Source organism: Polypterus senegalus, chromosome 6, assembly GCF_016835505.1.
Source record: "Polypterus senegalus isolate Bchr_013 chromosome 6, ASM1683550v1, whole genome shotgun sequence".
Classification (NCBI taxonomy): Eukaryota; Metazoa; Chordata; class Cladistia; order Polypteriformes; family Polypteridae; genus Polypterus; species Polypterus senegalus.
Window position 1 is genome coordinate 171075403 of NC_053159.1, and position 22465 is coordinate 171097867.

General features: G+C 41.2%; 1 protein-coding gene across 1 annotated transcript in view; it reads left to right on the top strand.

The window, feature by feature from the left end:
- Nucleotides 1-21991, top strand: part of xirp2b (xin actin binding repeat containing 2b) — a 38036-nt gene extending 16045 nt beyond the window's left edge. The window contains exons 5-8 of the mRNA XM_039755094.1: nt 7-6783; nt 9340-9344; nt 11412-11545; nt 19980-21991. Of these exons, the coding sequence (XP_039611028.1) occupies nt 7-6783; nt 9340-9344; nt 11412-11545; nt 19980-21378 (8315 nt within the window). The 3' untranslated portion in view covers nt 21379-21991. The remainder of the gene's footprint in view (nt 1-6; nt 6784-9339; nt 9345-11411; nt 11546-19979) is intronic.
- The last annotated feature ends 474 nt before the right edge of the window (nt 21992-22465 follow it).

Sequence of the window (22465 nt, forward strand, 5' to 3'; positions counted from 1 at the left end):
GTAAAGGGTTTAAGAAAGTGACCCAAATCAACGTTGAATCTGGGGATGTTTCTAGGATGAAATTAATCTTTGAGAATCAGACGTCAGACATAGTCAGTTCCACTTCAGAAGAAATGATGAAGAGGCTGAAAGCCACACAAGCAGAAGATATTCAGAAAGGAAATGTTATAAACTGTACTTGGCTTTTTGAAAATCAGCCCATTGATACTATTAATGAAAGTCCTGAAAAATTCGAAAATACCCGTACCGTCCTGGATGTACAGGGAGGAAATGTTAACCAAGGCCGCTTTATTTTCGAGACATTTTCTCTCGATCAGATTCACGCTGACTCCTCCTCAGAAGAAAATAATGTTCAGAAAATTAGCCGAGAAGAGATTGAAAAGGGCGACGTGAGAAACTACACAATGCTGTTTGAATCCCAGCCTCTCTACGCCATTCGAGACCGAGAGGGTTATTTCCATGAAGTTACCACTGTTAGAAAAGAGGAAATTATAAGCGGAGATGTTGTAGGAGCAAGATGGTTATTTGAAACAAAACCTCTTGATTCGATAAGAGATACCGATGAGGTCTACATCATTAAAGCAGTTACTGAGGAAGACATCCAGAAGGGAGATGTTAGCTCTGCCAGGTGGAGATTTGAAACACAACCACTTGATAAAATTTCCGAAGATATGAAAGTATCGGTTCGGACAGTTGACGACGTTCAGGGTGGTGATGTGAAAGCCAACAAGCAGCTCTTTGAATCTGAGGGCATGAACCAAATGTCCGTCAGGACAGTAAGTGTTAGTGAAATTCAGAAAGGGGATGTTAGAACTGCCACCTGGTTGTTTGAGACACACACCATGGATGAGATCCAAGAGCAAGTGTCCGACTACAGTGAGATGAAGACCGTGACAAAGGAAGACATCCAAAAAGGAGATGTCAAACAGTCAGTCTGGCTGTTTGAAAAGCAACCCCTCGACAGTATAAACGTATCAGATGAAAGTGAGGAGGTGGCCAGACGTGAAGAAATCCCACAAGCTGATGTGAAAACAACAACGTGGCTTTTCGAAACAACCCCCTTCCACGAATTTAATGAAAGCATCATTGAGAAACAAGAAATCGTTGGAAAGAGCATTAAAGAAACCCTTCAGGAGCTGTACTGCCGCAAAGTGGTAGATTCCCATGGGATACTGATTGAAGCAGATGAAATTGGAGACGTCAGAATGGCCAAGTTCAAACTTCTGAATCAGGAAGTCCCAGAGATTCAAAGAGAAGAAATCATAAAGGGGGACTTGCAAAAGATAATGATGAACCTACTCCGCACAGAAGAGAAACTGGGAAGTGGGATCATAATTGATGAAGAAGAAAAAGGTGATGTTCACAAAACTGTTTCTCAATTGCTAAACAGAAGAGCTGAGGTCAACATGGAACAAAGGGAGGTGGTGAAAGGTGATATACAAGAGGCAATTAAAAGCCTCTTGAAAGAAGACAGCACAACTAAACGGGGAATTCTCATTCAGGAGGATGAAATGGGGGATGTCAGAATGACCATATATTCCTTGCTAAACAAGGCAGAGAAAGTGGATATAAAAATGGGCGACATAGTGAGAGGAGACGTTAAAGGTGCCATCCATAACCTTCTGTCCTCGCCATACAGTCCAGAACTTCCACGAAGGATTAAAGTGGACGAGGAGGAGAGAGGCAATGTAAGCTTCTACACAACATGTATCGAATCCGGAGCTCTCGATTATCTAAAACTGCTTCAGGGAGAATCTAATGAAACAACCACAGAGAAGAAGGAAGAGGAGGAAGAAGAAATCATTGCTGGAGATGTTGAAAAGACAAAACGAATCCTAAGGAGAAAGCAAGTTCAGTTTGAACGTACAATTGCAGAAGAGGACATCGTACCAGGTGATGTTCACAACACAGTCAAGGTCTTCATGACAGAACCAGAGAACTCCTTTACAAATCTCCAAAGGGAAGACATTGTCAGGGGAGACTTAAAGGCAACCCTAGAGTCCCTAAGCCAGGCTGTTAATCAATCCATTGCTGTAGAAAAAGAGGAGGTTGTTAAAGGGGACATAACTGCAACACTGAAATCCCTAGAGGAAGCAAAGCACCAAGCTAAAGACACTGACAAGCCCGATGTAATCCCAGGAGATATTAAAGGTGCCCTGAAATCTCTGGAAAATTCAGTCAATACAAAAGTAGAATGTGCGACTGAAGAACTTGTCTGTGGAGACATAAAAGGAACGTTAAAATCTCTGGAAGAAGCAAAGCGGGTCTTTAAAGAATTTAATAAAGAAGAAGTCATAAAGGGGGATATTCAAGCTGCAATGCTAAACCTATTGGAGGCGTCATCAGAAAAGAAAGCACTGCAGTCACAAATAAGCGAGCAAGGGGATGTGAAAGGCACTATCCAAATGCTCCAGCAACAAATGCAACAAAATGCAAATCCAAAGCGAGGTGGTCAGAAAGCTGTAAAATCCCTCTACGATATACAAGAGCCGACTCTTTTGGAAGAGGATGAGGTAGTTAAGAAAGAGACACAACATACCGTAATGGAAGTCGTCAAAGAAAAGGTGGATATGAAGGAAAATGTCAAAGGTGCCCCAGTAACTCCATTACGCACACAGCAAGATGCTCAGCAGCATTCTGTTGAGAAAGAGTATGAGCAGCTGAGAATGACGACTCATCCTACTGGTAAAAATCCAATTTGGAAAACTGAAATCGATGCAGACAAGGGGATTCAGAGGTTTACCAGTGGTGGTAAATCTGCCATTGTTAACATTTCAGGACAAAGGAAAGAGTTACCAGCCGGACCTTCCACCCAAGCCAAAGCAGAAATAACACACAAGGCAGAAACTTCAATGGAGAGTATCTCAGGCCAACAGGCACTCAAAGCAAAGTCTACCCTACAAACAGGATTACCCCTGAGAATCACACATGGTAATCCAGTCACCAATGTTTCAAAAATGGAAACGTCTCAGTCCACCAGTCACCAGTCCAAAGTAATTGATTTAAAACGTTCTCAAACAACTGTGAAGCAAACATCTCATCAGACTGATTTGGAACGTAAGGTCATCCAAAGGCAGGACTTGTCCCTTAAAGCAAAAGGTGATGCCAAAATGAAGGCTGTTGTAGCAAAGGATGTGACCACTGCAAAGGTGGAAAAAATGAAAATGAAACAAGAAGCAAATTTCCCCCCACCACCGCCACCACCCCCTCCACCTTCTGCGCTGCCAGACGCTGAACTGCCACTGCCACCACCGCCTCCGCCACTAGCAGCAGTGGAATTTGAGCAGCAGTCTTTTCCTCCTCCACCACCATCCGCATTAAAATCTGACATTGAAGGCTTTCCCTTGCCTCCTCCGCCTCCAGAAGCAGAAAAGGATAAAGTTGGAAAGGTCCCACAACTGCCTCCTGCCCCAATTAATCCAATAATCAAGAAGAAATTCAGTCAAGAACCTCTACCACCACCACCTCCACCACCAACACCACAGGAATTAAATCCAAGGAGAATCCCTGTTAAGACTGTGAAAGGACCTTCGCTGCACATAGTTTCTAAAACTGATACTAAGAAGGAACAAGAACAATTAAAGAACACATTGGAGAAACAAGAAACTATACTACAGCCAAAGCCAGATCCTATAAAAATACCACAAAAAACAGAGGACGTCCACTCATCTGGAAAAGAACAGGTTGAGGGGAGTATCACCAAAAAGCAGGTAACGTTGGAAACTTCACAGCAATCTTCTGAAAATGTTCTTCCCAAGATGGCACAAATGGAGCCTCAGCGCCCACAAGTAAAGAAGGTCTTTGTACCGCCAGTCAAGCTCCCTTCACCTGTTCCAGAGGTCTCAGCTGTCGCACCAAAACCGTATGCGAGAAAATTCAAAACGCCTCTTATGATTGCGGAGGAGAAATATCGCAAGCAAAGAGAAGAGATGGAAAAAATGAAAGGTGTTAAATCATCCCAGGGCTTGATGAGTCAAGAGGAAACTGAATTGGAAATAGAAGTGCCAGCAGCAAGCAAAGAGCAACCTAGTAGTCAACCAATAACCACTAAGGAGTCTGTACCATGCGAGGAAAGTAAGAATGAAGTCACAGCCATCAAAGCAGAGGCTGTTTCAGTCTCCTCCACGACTGCTGCTCTTCCACCCTCTCAGCAAAAGAACACTGGTGTCCTTTTGACTGAAAATATTCAATCTCACAGCAGTGAAGCGCTTGCAACATCTATAGCCACAACGTCTGAGCAGCGGGAATTTTCAGTAAAAACGAGTGTAGAAAGGAAAGTGGTGGTTCAAGGAAGAACAAACACGCAGCAGAGTGCAGTTTCGTTGAAATGTGAGAAGGAAGAGCCTGCCAAGATATCTTCTCTTCCCTCAAGGATTCCAGTTACTCCAAGCTTTAAAGTAAGAACTATAAAAATTCAAAAGAGTGAAGAACCCAAGAGCCAAGTCACCCATGACAAAATCAAAGAAGAATCTCAGCAAAAGATCTCTCAGGCAGACCAACCGCACAAGGTCGCATTGTCTAATGTAAAGAATGTCCATGGAGAAGTAAGTGTCACTTCAACCACCAAGCAAATGACACACTCTGAAACAAAAGTACAAAATGAGGAAACAAGCAAACTCACCAATCAAAATGTGAGAACGAACGTGCAAGTACAAGACCACCCCCCACCCAAAAATATCCCCATTCAGAAAAAACCTGATCAAGGAATTCGAGATAGTGAAAATACCAAGATCAAAATACTGACTGGTGAAGCAAAACCATCTACCGCTGGACATTCAACCCAAGTGGCTGAACAAATGGAAAAGCAACTGTTGTCTAAAATGAGTAAAAAGGAGCATGTTCGCTCTCAGGAAACCAAACCACCAGCTCCCGTGCCTCCAAAAACAATCAAGGTAGAGGAAGCAGCCATGCAGAAGACAATGCTCAAGAACCTGCAAGATGAACAGGTTCACCTTCATGAGCGGAAACAAACTATGAATACTCAAAATGTAGTCAAGTGTGATATACAACAAGAGGAGAAAATTAAGAGCATCTCCCCAGACATACCGAAAGGTGACTGGCAAAAAGGGGTCCGCAAAAAACCAACAGGGGAAGCTCCACCAACTTGTCACGATGAATCCAAGTCTGTAGTAGATCTTGTGGACGTTATGAGAAAGCGTGAAGAAATCAATCAGATCTTGTTTCAAATCAAAGAGCTGGAGAAAAATACCGGAAAAATGTATGTGAGTTCAGCAAGAATACTACTTGCTAAAATTCCCGGCTGGTTCATAGAACAGGAAGAAAAACAGCGCTTGGTAAGAGTCGGAAGTGAGGACAACTTGGAAAAACTAAAGGAAGCAATTGAAAGTATTACAAAACAAGGTTTTGAAAAGCTGGCACATTTTGATAATACTATACATCAGTCAATCCAGTCTGTAAGTATTAAACACGAAAAGGCAATGGCATGTAAGGAAACACCACTCACATCTAAAATACCAGTGAATATTAGTTCTTCCAAACGAGAGTCTCACAGTAAATCTGAAGTGGTGGAGGAGAAGACAGTGTGGCATGAAAGCAGAAAGCAGGAGTTCTCTCAAGTTAAAACGATTGACCAACGAATTCCCTCCCCTTTGATCAAAATGCGCTCACCATCCCCAACTTACATTACAATTGAGTCCACTGCCCGAAGAATGCAGTCTCCTCAAACAGTCGACTCCTCATCTCCCCCTCCACCCTTAATGCAAAGACCTCCCACATCACCGGCACCTCCTCTACGGAGATCTGATACCCCAACTTCAAGATTAAGCCGAGCATCTGCAACTCCTTCCCCGCCAATGGCTCGAGCTGAAAAACTCGCAAAGCTAAAGGACACAACAGCAAAGCTCTCTCATGGCGTATCACAGACTCAGTTGTCATCACCCGTACAAGTTTCAGAGAAAAAATCTGAGATTATCGCATCTCCTGCATCCCTGCGTCGGCAGCTCAAAATTGAAACTCATGTTGGTGAAATGACCACCAGTGTTTCCTCTGACTCTCAGCTTATGGCTGGCATCGTAAAAGACATGAAGGAATTTTATGAAGAAGCAAGAAAAGCTGAAGAATACAAAGTCTACACACGAAAGGACCCTATTGACATTCCAGAGCGTTTAGGTCCAGATACAGAAGAATCTGATCGTGAGGAAGAAAAAGACGACTTACCAACAGTGGACTTGTCAGAACTTCTCCATCGGTTTGAAGCTGCAACTGAAAAGACTTTTGTACGAAAAGATCCCATTACAACTGGTGATAAACATGGAAATGACCATAAAGACGAGTCTAGCAGAGGAGATGTCCAAACATCAGACATGCCGCCTTTAGACTTTAAGGCTATTAAGACGGTCTTTGAAAATGCAGAGCGAAGTGCTAATGTTAAGGAGGAGAGACACAAATCCAGTAAAAGACCTCCTTCACGAGAAATTGAAATCAGAGTAGGACATGAAAAACAACACACTGGCGCCAAGCCTCCTGAGACAAAAGTGCAGTCAGAAATCTCAACCGACACTAAAACCACGAGTGAAGCGTTTTCAGGTGCATCCAAGCATTTTTGGAGCATGAAGAGCAGACATCCACCTCCGACCTACGCAGAAGTTGTCAAAGGAAACATACCAGTGCTAGATGTTTCCGCCGATGTGTCAACCGAGGAGCTGCTAATGAACTTCCAGAAGACCTGGCAGGAGAGTGAGAGGGTATTTAAAAGTCTTGGGTACGAAGTGTCAGAATCTGAAGAAGTGGTAGCCCATGCTTCCCGTCAGCAACAGCACATGGGTAACGGATGAAGAGCATGGGAAGAAACTAACTTCTTGCATTGGTGTGATTTTTAATATTTATTAACATGCACCGGTTGGAGTGTTTTAGAGTGTTGGGAATTGTGTGCTTGAATTAAATCCTTTTTGTCTTCCGAAATGAAAACTAACAATGCATTATTGTCTTTTTATGAGATCCAACAAGAAACAGTAAGGCATGTCATCATTATTGTTATTGGCTTACAGTAACTGCCACTGTCCAGGTTGAGTCAGATTGGCCAGCCTCTCCATATTTGAGCATTATTTGGTGTGGGACCTGTTCTTCTCAGGTCATTTGCTTTGGCCTTCTTCTGGGCTTTGCTCCCTCACACTTCCATTATGGCACAACTCTTGACCCAGTTATCCTACTTCTTTTGCTTCATCTGATGATCAAGGGAGGTACTGGAGCAGAACATCTTTAAGCCTGTGTGCCCTGCTTGATGCCACCTTCATTTTATAAAACTAAGAGAGCTGGTGACTGTATGCTAACCCCCAGATCATAGGGGTAAAGATATTGAAAGATACCAAAAAGTGTCAGTGCTAAAAATATTCAGTCAAAGAATGGTATGAACGATGTCTTGATGTTGAAGTTTATGCGTCACACTACTGTACATGTGTTCATTACTCTTGAGAATCATTGTGAATTACACTTTACAAGTTGAGATGGTTATAACCTTGGCTCTTAAACTCACAAGTTGGTTAAAGTCAATCATACACATCGGAAATCTAAAAAATATTCTGTTCAGTCTCCATGTTTGCTTTTATTGCTCTGATGAGGTAATTGTTTTAGCTAACAAAATTCTTTTTCATTCATTTTTACTTATCTCCCTTTACAAACCTTGGGGTAGAAGTATGCATTATGACCAAAAGTCCAGTTCACGGTATAATTGAAAATTCTGATGGTTTCAGTAGATACCAGTATAACATTATTTGTCTATAGGTTTCAAACTGAATATTTTTTGTCGATAACTTAGGTGTCAGTGATTAATTTTGCGCACAGGTATTGCTTCTTATTTGTTGAAACGCTTGTTAACACTCTGCCACTCAAATGGGTTGGATTACAGGTATTCATCTCAATGGAATTGATGAGAGTGTTGCTTCTTTCTCACGTTCCCACACCACCGCCAAGCAAACACAGCGCAAGACACGACTTTTTCCTGTCCCCTTTTTTCTGTTTACATCGACTCACCCATCAGGGTCGAACCACACAGCACTCTGGGTAATATTCTTAAAGGGGTAGACAGCCTTATTACACACAATTCTCATACAAGTCCATACACAAAGATAAAGGACAATGGCAGAAAGATCACACTTCTCGAATCCTTTGGCATGCGGTGATTTGCATGTTTTGTAATGGAACATGTTTTACGTTTAAATGTGTTTGCACGTGATCTACTAAATTTTAGCACACTGGCGTCTCTTTTCTTTTATCCATGCCACAAGAAGAACGATGGCCCACTGTAGCGATGGTGTTGTGCAGAAGAGGTGGGAGCCGAGAGAACAAACAAAAGAGAGGGCTCAGCTGACATCACCAGGAAGTGCTGCACTTGTGGTATTCAGAAGTGGTCGTACAGCCGAGACGAGGAGTTCTCCTTTAAGTTCACGCTGTAATGAGACCTTTTCTGAGCCAGACATCACGGGCTAGCAACTGACCACCGGCAGTTTACCACAGTGCAAATCTGCAAAGTGAAATGTTTTTCTCACTTGGTGGGATTTGCACTGTGGATCGATAGAGTATGGAAGTAACACTGTGCTTAAAAAGGATGGAGCAGTCGTACAACAAGGGGTCAGCTGACAACACCAGGAAGTGCTGTGCTTTCGGTATTCAAAAGCTGATCTGATTTGGAGCACAGCACCTCAAAACATTAGAATATCATCGAAAAGCGAATGTATTTCAGTAATGCAATTCAAAAAGTGAAACTCATATATTATATAGATTCATTACACACAGAGTGATATATTTCAAGAGTTTATCTCTTTTCATTTTGCTGATTGGTAATGAAAACTCAAAATTCAGTATCTCAGAAAATTAGAATATTACATAAGACCAATAAAAAAATTATTTTTAATACAGAAATGTTGGCCTACTGAAAAGCCTGTCCATGTACGGACTCAATACTTGGTCAGGCTCCTTTTGCATGAATTACTGCATCAATGCGGCGTGGCATGGAGGCAATCAGCCTGTGGCACTGCTGAGGTGTTATGAAAGCCAAGGATGCTTTGATCACAACCTTCAGCTCTTCTTCATTGTTGGGTCTGGTGTCTCTCATCTTCCTCTTGACAATACCCCATAGATTCTCTGTAGGGTTTAGGTCAGGCGAGTTTGCTGGCCAAACAAGCACAGTGATACCATGGTCATTAAACCAGGTGTTGGTACTTTTGGCAGTGTGGGCAGGTGCCAAGTCCTGCAACTTGGATTCGGTGCCTCTTCCTCTTTTTACTCTGGGACCTTGATTTCCAAATGAAATGCAAAATTGACTTTCATCTGAAAAGAGGACTTTGGACCACTGAGTAACAGTCCAGTCCATTGTCTTCTTAGCCCAGGTAAGACACTTCTGACGTTGTCTCTGGTTCAGGAGTGGCATGACACAAGGAATGCTACAGTTATCGCGCACGTCACAGACACGTCTGTGTGTGGTGGCACTTGAAGCACTGACTCCAGCCGCAGTCCACTCCTTGGGAATCTCCCCCATATTCTTGAATGGACTGTGCTTCACAATCTTCTCAAGGCTGCGGTTATCCTTGTTGCTTGTGCACCTTTTTCTGCTGTCACGTTTTTTTCCGTCCACTCAACGTTCCATTACTATGCTTGGACACAGCAGCACTCTGTGAACAACCAGCTTCTTTAGCAGTGACCTTTTGTGGCTTCGCCTCCATGTGGAGGGAGGGTGTCAATGACTGTTTTCTGGACAACCATCAAGTCAGCAGTCTGATTGTGTGGCCTACTAAACCAGACTGAGAGACCATTTAAAGGCTTAGGACCCCTTTGCAGGTGTTTTGGGTTAATTAACTGAGTGGAGTGGGACACCAGGAGTCTACCATATTGAACTTTTTCACAGTATTCTAATTTTCTGAGATATTGAATTTTGGGTTTTCATTAGCAATAAGCCATAATCAGCAAAATGAAAAGAAATAAACTCTTGAGATATACCACTCTGTGTGTAATGAATATATATAATATATGAGTTTCATTTCTTGAATTGAATTACTGAAATAAATTAACTTTTCAGTGATGTTCTAATTTATTGAGATGCACATGTATACTTCAGTGCAACTAATAATACTATTCAGAAGAAAGGACAATAGTGTTGTACTTCTAGCAAAATGTTGCATCCCCACAAACTGTCTGTACACTTCACCATATATAGCTGAGCGCACAATGCAAATACTTTGAAATTGCAATAAAAAATGGAAGATCTGAGCCCACTGTGTGACTTTGATGAAACTCGAGGGGGAGACCCTTGTGAGAATATCGAGGTTTTTAATCTCAGGAAAAAAATCTGAGAAACATAAGACAAAAGACCATATCCTCATTTTATTTCTTTCTGAGCTCATTGTTGTCTGGAAGAACCCAAAACGATATGACGGAGATCTCTTCTTTGATTTTTTTTTCATTCCTATGGGACTGGAGAGATGAAGGATTCATTTATGTCATAAATAATCCTGAAGTAGTTGTTTGAAGAAAAGCGCATGGCAGATTAGTGTCGTCTGATAATTAGATAACCTTCGGGATCATTAATCTTTCATTTTTCCTCTCCAATTTTCTTAAATGTGCTTACTTTCATTAACCTTGTAAAAAGCCGTAAAGGTCGTTTTTAAATGTGATTTCATCAGGCGCTTCCTGTATTTGGACCGTATATATCGAGCGACAAGTGTAAGCTTCACCCATTAAATTCAAGCGGAAAAATGACACCCACGCTGTTACAAGCGTCGAAAAGCAGACGTGACATCAATGTTCACAACAACGATAAATCTGAAATTACTGATTCTCTAAATAAGTGTTTAAAACCAAACATCTGTTATTATCTGCCATTAATAACCTGCTATTAGGTGCATTGCTTTATAGTAACTGTAATAAAGCTATCATCATCATCATTTGGAAATTAATTAAAAATTCATCCACTTAAGACAATGACATGCTTGAACTTTGTTATACACATTTTAATAAGCAATCTAGGGATGCAAACAAATGCGTGTTGTTTTATTTTTAAATGCTAAGAAGTATTAGCTGTTTGTCGTCTCTATGAATCACTGTGTATTCATTTTGAATTAAAAATAATCTGTTTTTTTTGGATTCAAAGCCTAGAACTTTTAACCCTTAATCATTTAACCACAACCTCAAGTCTATGTATTGCATGTTGCTATGTCATATACTGTTTTTTATTAAATATTTATTACACGCAGTTTAAGGTTATAAAAATGATGGCATGCATTCTGATTTATTTATTTTTTTTTTGCATCGTGAAACTTGTGCACACGCCAGCCAGCCCCCTGTGGGTATTCAGCACACCAGCGTGTGTAACTGGGTACAGTCTCTTAACAACTCCTTAACGGCCTTGTTTGTATATTTCCCCTCATTTAAAAATTCTTCTTTATGCTTTGGTTTTCTAGAAAATACAAGTTCTGGAGCTGGAGATGTGCGTGGGCTGTCAAAAGAAGGTGTACCCGATGGAGTGCTTAATCGCAGACAAGCAAACCTTCCATAAGTCTTGTTTCCGTTGCCAACACTGCAATAGTCAGTTAAGGTAAGTCTTGGATGTGATCTCCATGATGGTATCGGGAAGGTTTACACACCTCAAGGACTTAGTAAGATAGAGACTCTGGGTGAGGTCACAGCGGAAACTGTAGCTTGTATGCAAAAGATGTGATGTGCAAAGAAGAGTAATGCAGCACCAAGTGAGGCATGTTCAGGAGTTCATGGGGGACTACCCCACCTTATCGCTTTGAAAGCAATCATGACTTTACGTTATTTCAGTGTGGTACATGGTGTGGGAGGCTGTTTTTGTCTTGGTAGAGTAAGAGTAATATTTTGCTCTACTTTCCCCTTTTGTATTATTAATAAGTAGCCTTTGTCAGAATGCCTCAAATCTCCCAGACTTACCACTGTTTATAAGGTATTATAACTTCTCCCCACCTTCCCTTCTACATCTATAACCTTTGGCAATTAGGTTTAGTAAAAGACAAGCAGAAGTTAAGTTACAATTTAAACAATGTATTATTGATAATATTCATAAATAATAACAATATGCAAAGTACATTTGAATATTGGCAACCATACAACCTGATAAATAGTGATGTGTAGTTTCAAGCGGCACACAGATTTGTTAGTTACTTAAAATGTCTCTGGTTCATTTGTGGCCAGCTTTCTTCAGAACAGGCTGCATGCCTGTCTCAATATGGCTGTCGAGCTGTGCTCTCCATTGTGTTGTCCTTTTCAGTTCATGCATCACTTTGGTAAGAGAGAGATTTATAGATTCTCTGTCCAACCCCTAGAGCCAATAGAACATCATGGTATTTAAAGGCTTCTGATACAAGCCAGTTCCAAACAGCCATACTTCAGACCAATGGGGAATGGAAGACCTTCACACCTGCCACCCCCCAAAATAATTTGTTGAGCTAAAGTTTGTCAGTTAGGCAGCCTGACTATCCTATGGGGGTTTACTGAGAGACTTCAGAGAAATATTAGCCAAACTTGTTTAAGGCACTGAAGGCACCCCAGCTCTGTCGTAAAATTCAAGGAGACTCAGTCCTAAAAAGCAGGGGGTAAACATGAATGCTTCTCACTAATGTAACACGAATATTCCATTGCTTTGCCTAAATTACAAATAAAGACATACAAAATATTTATCAACTTGTATGCAAAATCTCCCATCACAACAAAGGCAGCTAGCAGGAATGATGCAGAAGTGAAGTGCAGCAGTCCATCATCATTGATAACTTTACAAACTTCTAATAGATGTATAAGAAGTTGCCAGTGCTTGTGATTTTGGTTTTATTTTGATTTGATACACATTGTTAATCCCAGAGTGGAAACTGTCTTTTCCCATGACTTTTGGGGATAAACAAGTAGGATTAAACAGTAATTTTCAGCCTTGGGTCAAGGACCTAACAGAGTAGGATTCCCTTCTGACAGTAGCAGGATTTGAACCGGCAACCTTCCACACACCAGTGCAGATCCTTAGCCACACAGCCAACCAATCAGCACAATTCATCACCCAAGCCCCACCCACAACAGTTCCTGGTTGAACGGAAAGTAACAAACCCTGGAGTAGGAGCTAAAAGAAAAATACCAGGGACTACAAATGGCCTTGATGGTTCCTGTGGTGGGAATGCCACAGAAGTCCTTAAGTTTCTAAGAAAGAGTTCCTGCAGTGGGAAAACCTCTATAGTGAGTGTTTAAAAGGTGGGCTTAAGTCAGAAGCCTGGTGGAAAATGAGTGATGAGTGAAACAATTCATGAGAATTTGCAAAAAAACACAGGGTTTTGTTTTGCAAAAAAAATGTGCAGAATAAATGGCATTTGGCATCCAGTGAAATTCGTACCATTGACACAGGAAGAAGAGTGGTGAGCTCCTGCCTGTTTCATTAAATTGAGCATGTGTCTGCATTCCATTTTGTATTGGTGGTGGTGATCGGCAGACTTGTATTCCTATTATGTATAGACATTTGGTTGAGTTGTGCTGTGCTATAGTTAATTGGCTGGTCCCATCCTGGCAATTGCAATCCTAAAAAAAGCTTCAGAGATAGAAAAGAAACTGGAAGAGTTTGGGGCCTGCGTACCCTCAACAAAAAATGGGAAAGGGGGTTACGTGAAAACCGTGATGGTCTTGGGTGGCAAGCAGCTCTCTGTGCTGTGTGTCTTCCTGTGGAGAAAAGGCAGCAGCCGTGATGGTGTGTCTTCATGTGTAAAATATGCAGAATGACACATTTTTAAAACCGCGCTGCACTCCTCCACGATGATGTCAATGAGAGGCTGAAGTACAATTGATTTTACTGGTGTGCCTTGGATTGCATGCATTATGCAGGTGCAGAAAAGACCCCAGATTAACACTGAAGTGTGAACAAGGCTTTAGGGAGCAATATGTCGGGTTTTTTTTTTTGTCTTTCCCAAAAAACTCTTTTTAGTGAGTTTTGTCTTCCACAAATGGGAAGTCACCCAGCAAAATGAAGTTTAGTGTCAGTTTTTTTTTGTTTGGAAAACTTCTGTTTTGTTATAAGTGGTACTCTCTGTAGAGGGTGTGACCACCAGGGGGTGCCACCAAGATTCCCAATCCCAGATGCAGCCACACCAAGAAAGCCCCGGGTCCAAATAAATGTTTTTTAATATCCAAAAATACCTTTAATGGACTTCTTCTTCTAATACTGCTCAGTAGAGCACAGCAAAACAAAGGTTTTCTTCTTTCTCCTCAACTCGTCCCAGGCGAGCGTGATCCAGCTCCTCTCCCGACTTCAAGATCGAGTGGCTCCTGTTAACTATGACCCAGGAGTACTTCTCGTCCCACGGCATTGGCCAATTGAATACTTATGGGTAAAAGAGAAGACCTTGAATATAGGGGTTGTCAATCCTGCCACAATGGCTGGGGGACTCCTGAGCATAGGGGCTCACAATGTTTCTGATGCCTATGAATGTTCCTGGTTTGCTATCAAAACAGGGGCCCTAGTGCCTTACTTTGCCCAGAAGTCTATGATGCTGGTAAGATGGCCCTGCCAACACAGCTGCCCTACAGAACTACAGGTCCCAGACATGCCCTCTGGGTGTCTGTGTGGGATCCTAATCCAGGGAGGCTGCCATCTAGTGTATTGGGGGAGCTGGGTGATGCACTGTGTTAGCAGTTGTGGATGCAGTGAGAAATGAAGTGCAATGGATGGATCAGAGGAGATGAACACTGCTGAATATTTTATCTCTCAATATGTAATGAGAATTAAAGCAAAATGACACCTTTCATTGACTAACTGAATAGATTACAATAAGCAAGCTGTGGAGGAAGCTCAGGCCCCTTCTTCAGGCAAGCCGAGTTCCTTGTGTTTATATAGACCCTAGGAAGAGAGCCTGAGTTACCTTGAAAGCTTGCATAATGTTTCAGTTAGCCATTGAAAGGCGTCATTTTGCTTCAATCCTCATTACGTATTGGGGGACAAAATATTCAGCAGTGCTCTCCTCCTCTGATCCATCCATTGCACTGTTCCCTGTCCTGTCCTGTCCTGGCTGGGATGCCCACCCATGTATACTGTCCATTATAAAGGACATAACTTGGAGAGACCAGAAAGAAAAACATCATATGGCTTGTAGTGGAATCATTAATAAAAGAGGTGAAGACCAGGTAACGGTTTCATGTAGGACCTGCTTGAAGATAGAGGTGGCATTTTGCCATTTTTGTGGTTATAAGCAATGTGATGAATTAGACATTTACAAGCAAGTTGGAGCATACATTTGAAAAAGAGAAGGCCATTTAATTCTTTAGGGTTCGATTAGTTAACTAACACCTAAATTGACAGATAAGAGTTGGATACCATCAAGGTGTCTACTTCTAATGCCTTCTCCTAGATTCCCATAAACGTCTGAATGAAGATTTGCACCCTGTTATCTGCCTCTTTCCTCAGTTTTCACTCGCCAGGGTGTCGAACTTGAATCCTGCAGGATTGCAAAGGCTACCAGATTTGTTCCTGCCAGTTTCTTAACAGTTGCTGCTGCTAACAGAACAGACTCCTTTTGACTTAATTGTAATTAACTTGCATGTTTCTTTTTCCCTTAAGTAACCTAACAAAAATTAAATTATTAGAAAAAGGTATTGAACCTTTTCAGCGTAAACAATTGGAAATTAAGAAGTGAGACGAATGAAGTGTTTGAAATTATGAGTGGAATATTAATGCAGTGCATCGAGACAGTGACTTTAAAATCTGTTCATCAAAAACTCGGAGACACAGTTGGAAACTTAAGGGTACATTTCACAAACATTATAAAGTTTTTCATTACACAGAGCACCACAGACACTTGGAATAAGTGACCGACTAGTGTGGTAGACAGTAGGACTTTAAGATACTTTTGGGCTTAATGGCTTGTTCTCAACAACATTTTTCTAATGTTCAGGATGCAAACTGAGCCAACAGGTGACCAGTTAATTCAGAGTTCACAGTCTCGGTTGCTGGAGGCCCACCATTATTGCTCCAGAAAGTTTTTTTAATTAAAAGCCAGTTCTTGCTTTTATTGGAATCCAATATTTAATTCTTTGACTTGTTAATGCTCTCATGCCTTTGTTGTAAACTGGAAGTCCCAAAAGCACATAAGTCCCATAAATACCTCCAAAAATTGCCCTCTAAGGGGGATTACTATCAAAACCCCGACTAGAAACAAAAGGTGCCTTGAATAAGCTTTATTAAATAAAAGATTTATTTTTATCAAAGGCACTCTTTAGCACCAGAAGCTCCTTAAAAGAACAAAATGAATTACCAGAGAAGGCAAGGCAATCCACAGCAAACACAGTCCAAATTTAGATTTGAAAACGGAGCATAGGTTTAAAAATCCAGGATATCATCATAAGCAGAAAGCACAGCAAAACACAAGTAAACCCTCCACTCCCTAGAGCATTCAAAATGAACCACCAGGAACTGTGGAAGACCCTCCAGTTTACAGGGTGGTAGGCGGTTCTTGGTTTTCATTGACATTTGGCCCCTCCTCTTGGAAAACCACCTCTAAAACGCATGGTGCACAACACAGGCTACATAGAAATATAGACAAAACCAAAAATAAAGTACATACTGTAAATTAACAAATCAAAAATGAACAAACCAGACATTAAACATGAACTTGAATCGCAGCGAGAGGAGGAACCCTGAGATACTTTCCAAAACTGTTGATTTTGTTTTCTTTGGACAGCACCATGATGTCTATATTTCTTGTACCTTCTCTTTAATATTTAATTGAAAACAGATATTGAATGATGGACAGGTGCAAATAAGATTAAGTTTACTGTTCAACCGTTGGCTCAATTAGCCTCTCGTTATTGCTTGCAGGCTATAAAGAATGGAGGTTTCTGAATCTCTAAAAGCAAAAGAAATAGCAAGAATTGGTTACTATTTAAGAAAATGACTGGAAAGAAAAACTGGAGCCACCACAACTTTCCGAGCTCATTCCAAATTTTAACCCTTAAACTGCAGATACTTAGGGGGTTAATGCACCCCTGGACGCCAAATACTTTTTTTGCTGCACTTTGCTGCAATTCACCAAGAAAAAGTGAAATTTTAATGAAACACAATTTTTCATGCAAAGAGCATCACAATTACTGCAACACTGATCGTTTTACACACTCCCAACAAACTGTAAAAGCGATTAATAAAATACCAATCTATTATTATATTTACAAGGTGCAACTGACACCATTGATGAAATTCAGTAAATCACCGAGCCAACCGCGCTTGAACTGGCTGCACGCAAGCACACAGAGGCCAACACTGATGGTGGCAGGCTAGTCTAGTGCAGCAGCTGAATCCTAGGGACAGTGAGGCTGCAGGGGGTGATGGTGGTCATGAGCTGGCTGCTCATCAAATGTATGGCACTGACTGATCAGTGCTGGCAAATTGCACTGGAAACTGACTATAGCCAGTTGCGGTGTTAAACGAATGTAAGTCTCCAAATATACTCGGCTCCAGTGTGCTGGCAAATTGCATTGGGAGCCGAATACAGTCGTTGGCGGCGTTCAATAAGTATACGTCACTCAATATACTCTGCTCCGGCGTGCTGGCAAATTGCATTGGAAACCGAATATAGTCGGTTATGGCAGTTTAAGGGTTTACACCTGTGACTTAGATCCTCAAATACCTGAAAAGAACACCAAGAAAACCAGAGCCCAGCCCATTTTATAAAACATAGAGGGGGAGAGATAATTACAGTCAAGACTAAAAAGAAAAAACGGCCCCACTTGGTCTTTCTGTACTAATCTGTCTCCTGGCAGTCTGGTGAGGTGGCTTCCTCACTTATCCTCCTGAAAGTACATCTCCTTTCTCAGCTAAAAATGCTTTTACTCCTCATCATCCTCCCCTGAGTAAGAGTAAGACCAAATGTGCATCACTCCGAGGTTTTTGTGCACCAAGAAGTTGATTGACAGCATGCTAGGGTGAACTGCAGAGGTCTTGAAAAAGAAATAAGGACCAACACTGCAAATATGGACTCTTTACATTAACATAATGTGATTGTCAATAAAAGCCTTTGAAACTTATGAAATGCTTGTAATTTCAGTATACGATAGAAACATCTGACAAAAAGATCTAAAAACACTGAAGCAGCAAACTTTGTGAAAACCAATCCTTGTGTCATTCTCAAAACTTTTGACCACAACTGTACAAACAACACACCTGAACTCTCAATTATTTTTGTTTGATGCCCAACCTCTCATGTGGCACCTTATCAAATGCTTTCTGGAAGTCAAGATGAATAATATCATGTGCTCCACTCTGATCATATCCTTTTGTTGCTTCCTCATAGAATTCCAGCATGTTGGTAAAACAAGACCTCCCTCTTCTGAACCCATGCTGACTGTTCAGTAAAAGTCTTGTCCATGCCTGGTGTTGCTCAATCTTTCCCTTAATAATTTCTTTCGTTAATTTTCTTGTAATGAATGGTAAGGTTCTTTGCCTATTGTTACTTGGATCTGTCTAGTCACCCTGTTTATATAACTGGATAATATTTGCCATTTTCTAGTCGTTCAATATTTTCCCAGCGCACAGTGTGTCAAGGGTTTATATTTGTACTCACTAACCTCCTTAAAAACCCAAGTGTAAATATTATCCGGTCCTGATTTGTTTGATTTCAGCCTATTTAATCAGAGCAGCATTTCTCCCTCTACAATTTCCAAATCACTCGGTGCCTCCATAGTTGTTACTTATACCATTGGGATATTATCTACTTCCTCACATGTATAATATCCTCGCACAAAATCTTCTTACTCTTCCATTATATGAGTGTCCCAACCAGGCCATGACAAGGTCCCCCTCAGGTGTCCCTTCTGTGATGCACTAGCCACTGCCATTGCCCTCAAAATGCTGCGGACCACCACAATGCAAACACATGAAGGCACTAAACTACTTCTTCTTTCAGCTGCTCCCATTAGGGGTTCCAATAGCGGATCATCTCTTTCCATATCTTCCTGTCCTGTTCACCTTGTTCTGTTACACCCACCACTTGCATGTCCTTTCTCACCATATCCATAAATCTCTTTGGCCTTCCTCTTCCCCGGTAGCTCTATCCTTACCATCCTTCTCCCAATGTACCCAGCATCTCTCCTCTGCACATGTCCAGACCAACGCAATCTTGCCTCTCTGACTTTGTCTCCCAACCGTCCAACTTAAGCTGAACTTCTACTGTCCTCATTTCTAATCCTGTCCATCCTCATCACACCCAGTGCAAATCTTAGCATCTTTAACTCTGCCACCTGCTTTCTGGACAGTGCCAGCGTCCCCAACCCATATAACATAGCTGGTCTCACTACCGTCCTATAGACCTTCCCTTTCACTCTTTCTGATACCCATCTGTCACAAATCACTCCTGACATTCTTTTCCACCCATTCCACCCTGCCTGAACTCTCCTTTTCACCTTTCTTCCACAATGGGGAGGGTTACGTCAGGGAGGGCATCTGGTGTAAAATTTTGCCAAATCAATATGCGGACAACGATACAAATTTACATGAAGACACTAAACTAATGAATAATAAACACTCTAAAAATATCAGAGACTCTGCTCGTTTGCTTATAAAGCAGGTGGTCTTAATATTTCATCCACTTTTTGTACTCCGTTGGATGTCATGCAACGTTAGTCCTGGTACACAAAAATTAGTTTGCTCTTTACTTAGTGTTTTCGGCCAGTCTTCAGATCTCAGCAAATTTAATGAAATAATGAAATGATCTATTGATATACGGTATGCAGGTTTTCCGTTCACACAAAACTATTACAAGATGAGTATAAAAGAATGTGAGTCACAAAAGCATAATTGGTACTATCAAGGCCACTAATATCTAGTGACAGGATCAAACAAGTATATTTAAACAAGGAGTCGGGCAAGCAGTGAGACATTGTTGATTCAAGCACGAATAGATAATTTGAGAGAGTGCGGCTTTCAGGCTTTGAAACATTCCTCTGTGAGCTCTTATCCTACAAGACAATTAATTCCCTTCTCTTTGTTTCAACAGCCTAGGGAATTACGCCTCTCTCCATGGACAAATGTACTGCAAACCTCATTTTAAACAACTTTTCAAGTCCAAAGGCAATTATGATGAAGGATTTGGACACAAACCATACAAAGATACCTGGAGTCATAAAAATCTGAACACCACCAGTGAACATAACAGTGTAAATGATTCCCTGGAAAAAAGTCATCTTGACGCAGACGACAGTAACCTGAGCAGAGAAAGCGACTCTACCGAGAACAGCTTGATCTCAAATGAAAAGGAAAGCAATTCACCGGAATCAAAGAAGACTGCAAATAAACTAATAATTACCTGGCCTCCTCCTGCAGAGACACCAAAGAAAAACTTTAGCATTGAAGAAGATCTGAAGGTGTCAAAGCCGAACTGGCCTCCTGAAGGCCAAGAAGGAAAGGCCAGCCGAAGTCTCCCCACAGAGAAGCAAAATATGAAATCGCCTGGCCCCAAAGACATCGGCGAAACCGTCGCAGAAGAGACACCCCAAGAGAACCCTGAATCCGAAAATACAGAAGACCTGACAACTGAAAAGACAGGAGAGGAAGCTGAAGGCAGCTCAGGTGGAGAACTAGAGACTCCAGCAGAGGAAGTTGAGAGTAAGGAAGAAAAGGAAGAGAGTGTGACCGAAAATGAGGAGGTTGTAGAGGAAGGAAATGTCGAGCAGGACGTGAAGGAAGTGCATGAAAATGAGCCAGAAGAAAGTGAAAGCATTGATAATCTAGTAGAAGAGAACAGGGAAGAAGGAAATGCCGATGTGGTGCAAGTCACTAATATTGATGATGATCAAGTAGATGATGGCCAATTGGACACCAACAGCAATAATAATAACAACCGAAAATCAATCAACAACGAAGATTTAGAATTCGAAAGAGGAAAGGAAGAAAGTTTAGTGCCGGATTTGCAAAAGATGGGGAAGAGTGATCAAGAGGAGTGGAACAGGTTTTTAACGGAGTATCTCCCACCAACTGAAAAAGGGCAACGTTCCTCACCACCCAGTGCCAAATATACAGAGCGTGAACATCGTGAAAAGGCCGAATTGCCTGACTTTTTGAATGAAAGTGACACTCGGTTGAAAGCCTCCAATATCCTGGAAGATATATTTGCAGGGCTGACCAGCACTCCGAGCTTGAATTTGGATTTTAACGATGAACTCTTTCAAGGATCGACAAATGAGAAACCATCGGGTTCTTTGTTAGACGATCTTCTCGATTTTGGAGTTAAAGGAAATGAAACACATGGCAGTAACGGCAACAAGTTGCACAGTATTTTGGGTACGGAAGATTTCTCCAGTCTTGGAGGTGGCGGCAGTCTTTGTGATGATAGCTCGGAGAACCTCTCCGTTGAAGAGCAAATAAAGAGAAACCGATATTATGATGATGACGATTAAAATTGATGGCATCAAAGAGCCCTTCCTATGCAATCTAAGATGAAATTGCATTTGCTGTTTTATACAATGTATTCATATGCATTTTTCTTAAATTAATAATTTTAAAAATCTCAGATACCATATTTTACTTTTAGGTCCATGGAGAGATGAATACAATTCTTAATGGATGATAATGCTGGGAATTTTTTTAAACACTTCCTACTTTAATTACTGTTTATGAGCTTTTTTTGCATTATTTACAACTTGTAGGAAATTTTGCCTAAAAAAAGCACCTGGAGTGCAAACTAGAAAAAAAGAAAAGAAAAAAAAAAAAACAAACAAACAAAAAAAAGCAACAAAGGCGACGCTGTCTCTTGTATTGTCTCATGCATATTGCACATCTGATTTATGCAAATACTTGTTTTTATTTAAATATTTTCTATTTTGAATAGCGCAAATGAACAATTCATGGTCAAATATATTACAGAAAAGTAGATTTCATTTAGAATAGTGTGCACTGATGATTTTTAATATATTTTGAAATGGCAAGTAACTTTAAATAAATCTGTTTTTTCCAACTTTGAATCTTATTGGTTGGCTTCCAAAATAATAAAATGCAATTTTAGAAATTTTACTGCGTGTGATTTGTTTATTTGATTAAAACACACAACCACTCACTCTCACTGACACATACAGGGTGTCCCAAAAGTAACTACACACTTTTAATTAATTCCTAAAAATTACACAAGAAACTGAGTTTATTAATATTTCTAGCATCAACAAAGGAGTTGTTGCAGTTTTACTTGCTAGGCTTGCTATCACATTCCAATTCCTTAAAGACTATTTGTATACCTCCACATGAGCGCCTCCATTTTCGACAACTTTCAGCCACCTTCGGACCCAAGGCTCTCCGATGTTTTGCAGCATCTCTTCCCCGACCTCGCTGCAGGCCGTGTGGATTCTTTCCTCAACCTGTGACAGGTTGCGGGGCTTACTGGCATACACCTTGCTTTTGATATAGCCCCACAAAAAGAAAGTGTAAGGTCAGGGGACCCCTTCGACCGATCCATCGGTCAGGCAACTTGATGTTCTGGAAATCTCTGACTAG